General features: G+C 51.0%; 1 protein-coding gene across 1 annotated transcript; it reads right to left on the bottom strand.

Moving 5' to 3' along the window:
• Window positions 1-2457: 2457 nt before the first annotated feature.
• ETV7 (ETS variant transcription factor 7) lies at window positions 2458-9853 on the bottom strand. Its single transcript, XM_082413778.1, is given in 5 exon segments — window positions 2458-2772; window positions 5346-5390; window positions 5394-5641; window positions 7606-7811; window positions 9144-9853. Coding segments are annotated over 5 exon segments (882 nt in total). The 5' UTR covers window positions 9422-9853; the 3' UTR covers window positions 2458-2667.
• Between the last annotated feature and the right edge of the window lie 48 nt (window positions 9854-9901).

Here is a 9901-nt window from a genome sequence, read left to right as displayed (position 1 = left end):
GGCTTGACTGGATGGAGACAGTGACTTGTATCATGAACTTCTCAATATACTCACTTTTTTTTCATAAACTCTTTATTTACTGTTGACATTAATGTAATCTGGCAAAAAAGGACGTGGCTGGCTACTTTTTCAAACCATGGGACTCTATTTCCTGCTTGTTAAGATGATTTGTGAGGAAGTCCATCTTGATATATGTTGTTTTCGGTGACCCACCACTTTGCAGGAATTTAGTTGTGTAAAAAATGGATATAAACCCAGAGCTTCCTCTCGTGCCAGGTACACAGGAGGTGCTCAATTAATGTTCATGGAAGGAAGGGCTGAATGAATCCCTTTATTCCTGGCACCCAGGCATCCATCCCAGACCAGGGTCTAATGTTCCTGGAGAAACGGGGTACAGCTCAGCCCAGAGCTGAGTGGAGAGTCCAGGGATCTGGGGTCTGGGGTGGTAGACTCTGCTCAAGCCCACTGCTCACTCCTGGCCCCAACGGTCCCAGCGTTGGGTGAGATTTAACACTCCCCGCACCACCCCGGCGTGAAGATATAGTCTTTGGGATATGCAGCTTTTGACAACCATTAATACAACAGCAGGCAGATGCCAACATCATAACTGGAAGAAATGACTTATGACTCCATCCTCTCATTTAAACATCTACGTCTTGGACCCATGAGATGCGAGACAGTTAGAAATGAGGCACCGTGAGGAGGCAGCATGCTGAGCTGGGCTGTATGTCCTTGGGCATGTCACTCCCCCTCTCTGGCCTCAGCTGCCTTGTCTGTAAGAGGAGAGGCTGGACGAGTTGATTTCGATGGTCCCTCCCAGTCCCCTTATGTAGTTCTGGGCCGGGGATGATGAGAAAAGCTATGGGGCATGGGCTCATCCTGGAGCAAAGTCAAGGAGATGGAACAGTCTCAGGAAGACTAAAGGGGCCTAGGATTTTCCTGCTAAACGTTTTGGCCAAGGCCCCTGCCTGGCCCCTTCTATTGTGGAATTGTCCAGGGCCCAAGACGGGACTAAGCCAGGATTTTCCCTGCTTATGAGCAGTCACAGCTTTGAGTCCCAAATCAGCTTCTCGGTAACAGTGACCCAAGGCCAGATCAGGCCCAGCCAGATGGGGGTGGGTGGTGGGGGTGTTTTCCTGACCTGCTGGAGGCAAGAGGCAGAGGTGGTTTCCTCCTTCCAGAAAAGAAGATTCGAATCCAGGAAGTTCTGTTTTCAATGAACTGAAAACACTCCCTTTCCTTTCTCCCCCAGCTTCCCTGGGGTTGCAAGGGCAGAGGCTCTGACCCCATCGGGAGGTACCTGGGGGGCTGGGGAACAGCGAGGAGAAGCTGAACCAATAGCAGAGGCATTTTCATGCTTTAGAGCAGCTTTGGGTTTGCTGAGTTTTCTTAACTCCTTATACGGCAGTCACGTACTTCACAACTACTGTCTTATTCAAGTTTTCTGGGGATCCTGTGAGGTCGGGTTAGGAATAGCATCCCCATTTTGCAGATGAGAAACATGAGGCTCCAAAGACATAGAATAACTTGCCCAAGGTCCATTGGCAGATACGGGTATAGGAGCATAGGAAGCCAGGATGTGGGCGGGGTGGGCAATCTTTACTGGGTCATGATCAGAGTCACCAAGGACTGAAAACTGAGGACAAGGGAGTTGGGCCAGGTGAAATAAACTGTTTATGAAGATGCTGAGGGCAGAGAGGTAGGGCTATGGCCCCTGCTTGAGAAGTGCCCATTACATTCAGAGGCACTAAAAGAAAACAGGTCACAGCACTGGGTTCGAGGGAAGCATCTCAGCTCTGCAAGCCTCTGCCTCCATTTCCCCATCTTTAAACCTCCAGTGGGTGGTATGTGAATTGAATGAGATAAAATATAGGTAGAACCCTTGGCACAAGGCCTGGCACATGGTAAGCACTTAACTGTCAGGCATCATCATTGTTATCATTACTAAGGTCGACAAAGCAGTAATTCTTTTTTCCATTTCATGCACCAGCCCCCTGAGGGTGGTTTTCACGAGTGTGCCCATTTTGCAGATGAGGAAAACTGAGGCTCAGTGAGGCACTTCTGCTTCCTTCTTCCATAAATTGAAGGAATTGGGCTGGATGTTCTCTCAGCGACTGGCTTCCTCTCCTGAGCTGGGCAGGTACTAAGGGGCAGGATAGGGAGAAAGTTCACTCCCTGTGCTCCCACTTAGCAACCAGGGCTGCCCTACCCAAAGAATGCCCCCACAGTGTCCTGGAGGTGAGGCCTGCCGGTGCTCAGCTGTTCCAGGTCCCCAGGCAGCTTTGAGGTCTGAGACACCAGCTCTGATCCGAGAGAGCAAAACCCAGCTGGGGTTCCCTGCTGCCCTGGGAGGAGGGAGGAGGCCCTGAACAGCTAGCTGCCTTCGTGGGAGACTCAGTCTCTGCCCTGTTGGTGCCCGGTGTCTGGAGTCCACATGTCCTTCACAGAGAGACTTTCAGCATCTCCTCCTTGAAGTCCACCCTGTCCTGCTCCTGGCTCTCCAGAAGCTCCCTGCTGCTGCCCTTGTCCTGATTGATCTTCCTGGGTGTCTTAAGAAATCTGGAATTCAGGCCCCAGCTGCAAATCAGCCCCTGCCCCAGCTGCAGAGGGCTTCCAGGCCACCCCACCCCAGTTCCACTCCCCCTGGCATCTTGGCCCCTAGGCCACTCACCTGAACAGGAGTTTCTGCCCGGGTTCCTTCTTAATGATGTTCAGATTATGGTAGGGGCACAAGGCATGCGACATGTTCTCATAGGTCACGTTCACCCGCTTCTGGAAGGAAAAGCAGCCCCACATCACCCCCCACTCCCCACCCTGCTCCTTCCGGGCCTGGGAGGGAGCAGGTTGGACTGGACGGTTTCTTAAGCCCCTCAGCCCAGGGGTCTGTTAGGGAATATGAAAGTTCTCATGCATTGGGAAGGAGAAAGGCAGGGGAAGGCCAGTGGGGAGAAACAATGGGATGGTTCTGTCACCTACTTGACTGAGACCCATGGGGCAGGAGTGAATTGCATGTCGCTTTTAAATGGCAAATGTCACGAGTAGTAACAAATAAATATATAGTTAGTAGGAGAGACAGCATGGTGGGGTAGCATGAGGGCCTTGCCACCTAGCTGAGTGACTTTGACCAAGCAAGTCAGTTTTTCCTCTCTCTGGGGAGTGGACTGTGCAGAGTAGGGACAAAGAGGCTGGGCTTTGGTGTCAATTTAAGCCCCAGCTCCACCATTTGGCAGCTGTGTGACCTTGGATAAGTTTCTTTACCTCTCTGCATCTGTTGCCCCGGCTATAAAGTGAAGATAAAAACATCGATCTCACAGATTTGTTGTGAGCATTAAATTAGCTAATCCATGAGAGCACTTAGCACAGTGCTTAACATGTGGTCTGTGCTCACTAAATGGAATTGCTGCTCTTGGGGCCTCAGTTTCCCTCCCTCCAGATAAGCACACCCAAACTTTAGTCATTTGCATCCTTCCAGCCCCCAGCACTACCCAGAGGCCACAGAACAGGGTGAGGCCCAGAGCTACATGGTCTGGATTCAGGTCTCTGCTCTGCCACCTACTGCCTGCAAACACTGGGACAAGCTGATACACCTCTCTGTGCCTCAGTTTCCCCATCTGATAATATCCACCCCATGAGGTTGCTGTGAGGATTAAATGAGTTAATACAGGCAAAGCCCTCTGAGCAGTGCTTGGCAATCAAATGCTGTGCCATTTTAGGAGATGCTATATATGGCAGATGATCATTACTGGTTTTTTGTTTGTTTTAATTTATTTAACTTATTTGTTTATTTTTGGCTGTGTTGGGTCTTTGTTGCTGCGCATGGGCTTTCTCTAATGGCGGTGAGTGGGGGCTACTCTTCACTGTGGTGCACGGGGCTTCTCATTGTGGTGGCTTCTCTTGTTGCAGAGCACGGGCTCTAGGCACGAGGGCTTCAGTAGTTGCAGCACGCGGACTCAGTAGTGGTGGCTTGCGGGCTCTAGAGCACAGGCTCAGTAGTTGTGGCGCATGGGCTTAGTTGCTCCACAGCAGGTGGGATCTTCCCAGACCAGGGCTCGAACCCGTGTCCCCTGCATTGGCATGCGGATTCTCAACCACTGCGCCACCAGGGAAGCCTGATCATTATTGTTAATAGTTTTCTTTAAAGACTCTTTTTAACCTAAATGAATTTATTTATAGACTAGCACACTGGTTTTATATCACCACTGTCAATCATGAGATTGACAAAGTAGTTACATTTTGTAATCCTAGTGCTTACTAAAATAAATACTTAATTATTAGAATTTGGAGTAAACCACCTAAAATCCCCTGGCAGACACCCATTTAGGTATGGGCGCTCCTCACGTTAGGAATGCTGGCCTCGGTCATCCCCAGGCCTTTCCAGCCCTGACAGCTGATGATCCTGCGGGGCCTGAGACCTGGGTTTCTGTCCCAGCTTCCTCCAGGGTACCAGCTTCCTCATCTGGCTTAACAGCAAATGATGCACAATTCACGTAAGCGTGCTTTGAAAGCCTCAAATGCTAAGCAAAGGTGGAATTAAGCAATTAGAAGGCAAGATTCTTGAGTTCCAGGGACAGTCCCCATCCTCAAGAAGTAACTGCCTGTCCCTCGGGATCTCCCAAAATAAAATGGTCCCAACAACAGCCACTATGGAGAATATATGGAGGTTCCTTAAAAAACTAAAAATAGAATTACCATATGACCCAGCAATCCCACTACTGGGCATATACCCAGAGAAAACCATAATTCAAAAAGACACATGCACCCCAATGTTCATTGCAGCACTATTTACAATAGCCAGGTCATGGAAGCAACCTAAATGCCCATAGACAGACAAATGGATAAAGAAGATGTGGTACATATATACAATGGAATATTACTCAGCCATAAAAAGGAACAAAATTGGGTCATTTGTAGAGATGTGGATGGATCTAGAGACTGTCATACAGAGTGAAGTAAGTCAGAAAGGGAAAAACAAATATCATATATTAACGCATATATGTGGAACCTAGAAAAATGGTACAGATGAACCAGTTTGCAAGGCTTCTGAGACACAGATGTAGAGAACAAACTTATGGACACCAAGGGGGGATGAATTAGGAGATTGGGACTGACCTATATACACTAATATGTATAAAATAGATAATTAATAAGAACCTGCTGTATAAAAACTAAATAAATAAAATTCAAAAAAAAAGAAAAAAATTTTTTTTAAAAATGATCCCAACACTTCTGGGGCTGCTGGTGAAGCTCCCATCGGTTGAGGCCTGTCCCCTAGTGCTGAGGGGTCCACTGTGACCCCTGCCCTGTCATGTGTGTTGAGACCATCCTGCCCGCTGGCTGAGGTTCACCTTGTGGTTTCCCCAGAATCTGGCAAGCCCATTTGGATCCACAACTCAGAAGATCTTGGCATTATTGTCTTCCCACTTGATGTAGGACTCGTACCTGGTGTCAGAGAGCAGCTGATACTTGTAATCCCACAGCAGCTGGCAGTCTGCAGTTGAGCACAGAGGGTGCAGACGGGGTGCCTTCATGGAGCTGTGAGGACAAGCATGAGAAAGGTGCTCTGGGGCTCTCGAAGCTGGGGCCCAGGCGTGCAGCGGGATGGTGAAGACGACGGTACTAACAGAAACAGCCACACGTGGGCCTCATTACTCGTCTCATTCAATCATCCTGACTCTAAGAGGTGGAGACCTTTACCCCCAGGAAGGGATGAGGAAATGGGCTCAGAGAGGTATGGACATATCCCAGTCACCAGGCTCCTAAGGAGCAGGCGGAATGGGGAGCCTAACCCAGCTCTTCAGACACCAAAGCCAACGCCCTTCGCCCGGGGGCAGGTGGCAGGGGCACTGGCCAGTGGCTGGCGGCTGGAACCCTGTCTCCAGGTCCCTCTCTGCCCCTGGCCCAGTCACTCAACCTCCTGGATCTCTATTAAATCAGGATTGTAACATCCATCCTATCCAGCCAGCACCCTAGCAGGAGGTTCTGGAAAATCGAATGTGCTATCATGAAGGGCAAGTGGCAGAGGGATCCTGGGCGCAAGCTCTTAAGTCCCACCTGGGCCACCTGGCTCAGGCATGGGCGGCAGGTTACCGGACTTCTTCTGAGCCATAGTTTCCTCGTGTTGGATTAAGTAACATAATCAACCAAAAGACCCTTAGCACAGTGCCTGGTACAGAGTAAATGCTCAAAGAATGTTAAGCATTATAATAAAATTAAATAATTGTGTTTTAGTGACTCCCAGTCACTTTCAATCCAGGAGCTAAGCTTCTGCCCCCTCTGTGGTGTCTTAGGATAAATGTAGTGGCCCCGCCATGACTAGAAAACACACTTTGGGAAGGCAGTCAGCTTATCTGTCAGTCCATCTTGGTACCTGTCTATTAGTCAGTCCTTTAACAATGAATGTGGAGAAGTATATCACCTGATTAGAGCTCAGGACCTAGAGTCAGACTGCCTGGATTCACACTTCAATTCTGCCACTTACTGCTGTGTGACCATGGGAAGGTCACATAACCTCTCTGTGCCTCATTTTCCTTATCTGTAAAATGGGGCTAATAATAATACCAACCTCAGAGGGCTGTTGTGGGGTTAAATAAAAGCCTTAGAACCATGCCTGGCACATAGTAAACACTCAACTATTTAAAAATAAATAAAGTTTTTGGGCTTCCCTGGTGGCACAGTGGTTAAGAATCCGCCTGCCAATGCAGGGGACACTGGTTCAAGCCCTGGTCCGGGAAGATCCCACATGCCACAGAGCAACTAAGCCCGCGAGCCACAACTACTGAAGCCCACATGCCTAGAGCCCTTGCTCCACAACAAGAGAAGCCACCACAATGAGAAGCCCACGCACCGCAACAAAGAGTAGCTCCCACTCGCCACAACTAGAGAAAGCCCGCATGCAGCAACAAAGACCCAAAGCAGCCAAAAATAAATTAATTTTTAAAAATTAATTATAAAGGGCTTCCCTGGTGGCACAATGGTTAAGAATCTGCCTGCCAATGCAGGGGACACAGGTTCGAGCCCTGGTCCGGGAAGATCCCACATGCTGTAGAGCAGCTGAGCCTGTGTACCACAACTACTGAGCCTGCACTCTAGGGCCTGTAAGCCACAACTACTGAAGCCCGTGCACCTAGAGCCCGTGCTCTGCAGCAAGAGAAACTACCACAATGAGAAACCCGCGCACCGCAACAAAGAGTAGCCCCTGCTCACCACAACTAGAGAAAGCCCGTGAGCAGCAACAAAGACCCAACACAGCCAAAAATAAATAAATAAATAAAATTATTTTTTTAAAAATTTAATTATAAAAATAAATAAACTTTTAAAGGGGGAGGGGGCATACTCTAGGCCAGTCTGACTGTCTGAACTATGACTGGTAAATCGTCCCTGGCCTGGACATAGGGTGGGCTTGGCGATCCCGGGCAGCACTTTCTGCCTGCTGTAACCAGACTGTGACCAGCACACAGCACAGTCACTCCACACACCACTGCCCAGCACAGACCCTCTCATTCCCCAGATCAAAATAACCCTCCTCCTTGTCACCCACCCCTCTCTGGGACTCAGCCTCAGCACACCTCCCTCCTGTGTGCCAGGGGAGCACAGCCTCCTACTCACCAGTGATCCTGCCATCAGTGGGGGCCTGTGGCATCGTGGGGAAGGAGGAGACCCCCTCAGCCCTGCAGCTGAGCTCCACACAGTGAGATAAACTGAGGGACTCCTGCCTGCTGAGGGGCCAGCTGGCCAGGCCAGGGGCATCCACATGGCTCAAGGAGCTGGCAAGCCCCAGGGCTGGTGGCTGCTGCAGGAGGCCCCGATCCCCTCTGCAAGCAGAGGAGCACCATCGATTCTTTGGGCCCAGAGCCTCCCCCCACCCAGACCCCCTCAGTGACATGCCCGGGAGCCCGTGGGGCTGCACTGCTAGTGCTCTCCCCACACCCAGCCCCTGGTTAGAAGGGCAGGGAAGCACTGGAGGGTGTGGGTGAGGGCCAGACAGCCCAGGTGCTAACCCTAGCTCCCAGACAAGTAACTTAGTTTCTCAAACCTGCTCCCTCGTCTGTAAAATTGTTCACAATGCCAAGAGGTGACAGAGCCAGGTCCAGAACCCAGTGCCCTCTTCATCCACCCAATAACTATTGATGGAGAACCTTCAATGAGACAGGCATTGTTCTAAGGATGTTGGGGACACATCACTAAACTGAAAAGAGCTTCTGCCCTCATGGAGCTTTATATTCTAGTGGGGTAGGGAGGGGGAGGAAGACAGATGATTAAAATAAAAAAGGAAATAGAAGTAGTATACAATATGGGGGGAAGGGATAAAGTACTACTGTACAAGGCAAATAGGGAATTCTGGGAAATGCCTCACAGACATGATAACGTTTGAACAGACACCTGAGGAGGTAGACGAGTGAGCTATGTGGGCATGTAGAGAAGAGATTGCAAGGCAGAGGGAACAGTAAGTGCAAAGGCCCTGAGGCAGGGGTGTCTCTGGCTTGTTCGATGAGCAGGGAGGCTGGTGTGGCTGGAGAAGCATGAGCAAGAGGGAGAAGAGTGGGAGAGGACAGCAGAGGGCAGGGAGGTCATTGTATGGACTGGGGCTTTGACGAGTGAGATGAGAGCCACTGGAAGATTTTGAGCAGAGAAGTGACGTGACCTGACTTATGAATCTCTGGCTGCTCTGTTGAGAATAGATCATAGGAGATCAAGGGCAGAAGCAAGGAGACCAGTGAGGAGGTTCTCCAGAGGAGGCAGGGGCTGGACCCTGGGGAGCACTACAGGTGTGTGAAGTGGTTGGATTCTGGGTAGATCTTGAAGGTAGAGCCAGCAGGAGTTGTTGACAGTTGGGATGAGGATGAGAGGGAAAGAAAGTAATCAAAAGTGACATTCAGCGTTTTGGCCCAAGCAATTGGAAGGTTGCAGCAGTGAGTAAGGACTGGGAGTGACATGAACAGCCCTGTGTGCAGGTCCCTGGAGACCCTGAGGAGAGCAATTTCCATGGAGAGATCAGGAGAAGAGAGCGATGCCACATAACCCTCTGCTGGAGAGGAGAGCAGAGAAAGGGGGAGACGAGAGGCAAGGCCCCTCGGCTAGAGGACAGTCCCAGAGGGCAGGGGTGAGAGTTGGGGAGGCAGGGCAGGGGGAGATGGGGAGCTTGCCCCACACTGCTGCCTCTTTCATCGTTTTGCCTGGAAGAAGCTCTGCCCTCTGATGAGGCCAATCTGGGGGAGGGTCTCAGAGGTCCAAAGAGAGCCTCCTCACCTTCCAGGCAGCAGGGGAAGGGCTGAGTGGGCACCCTCTGCCTGAAAGCCCTTCGGAAAAAGGGTCCACATGCCACGGCTTGCCGCTGGGTCTTGATGTACTGGAGCAACTCATACAGAACGTCAGGTGGGGGTGGGGCGGGAGGGCAGGCTGCTGACCAGGTGACAGCTGGCATGTCCCTTCACAAGATTCGTGCTGATGGAGATGCTAGGCAGAGGCCGTAGGATGGAAATGGGGAGGGGAGAGGGAGGGAGCAGGAAAGCACCCCCCACACGCCCCCCACCCCCGCTCCCCCGGGTTTGCATCAGAGAAGCCAGTGAGTGACCCTGACCTGAACCCAGGGAGCGGAGTGGGCAGTCGTCCTTGGTGAGGATGCAAAGGGCTTGGCCGTTCATCTCAAAGTCCTGCTCTCAAAGTCCTGCTCCCTGGCGTGCTGCAGAGAATACTCCTGCTCAGCCAAGCGCACCCAGCGCAGCTCGTCCTCGTTGCTCGAGAGCATGGGCTGGATGGGGTTGTCGGAACCCCAAGGAGGTGCCCAGAGAGGAGGGCTTGGCTACGGGGTGCCTGTGACTCTCTGGCTCAAATCACCTCACCTCACAGAGGAGACAGAGTTCAGCCTTCAGCATCCTGACAGCATCAGGCTGTCTGCAGTCTG

This window comes from Balaenoptera physalus, assembly GCF_965194825.1.
Source record: "Balaenoptera physalus genome assembly, chromosome: 11".
In the NCBI taxonomy this organism is placed as follows: domain Eukaryota; kingdom Metazoa; phylum Chordata; class Mammalia; order Artiodactyla; family Balaenopteridae; genus Balaenoptera; species Balaenoptera physalus.
The sequence above is the reverse complement of the archived record's forward strand: the minus strand, read 5'-3'. Positions and strand labels throughout refer to the sequence as shown.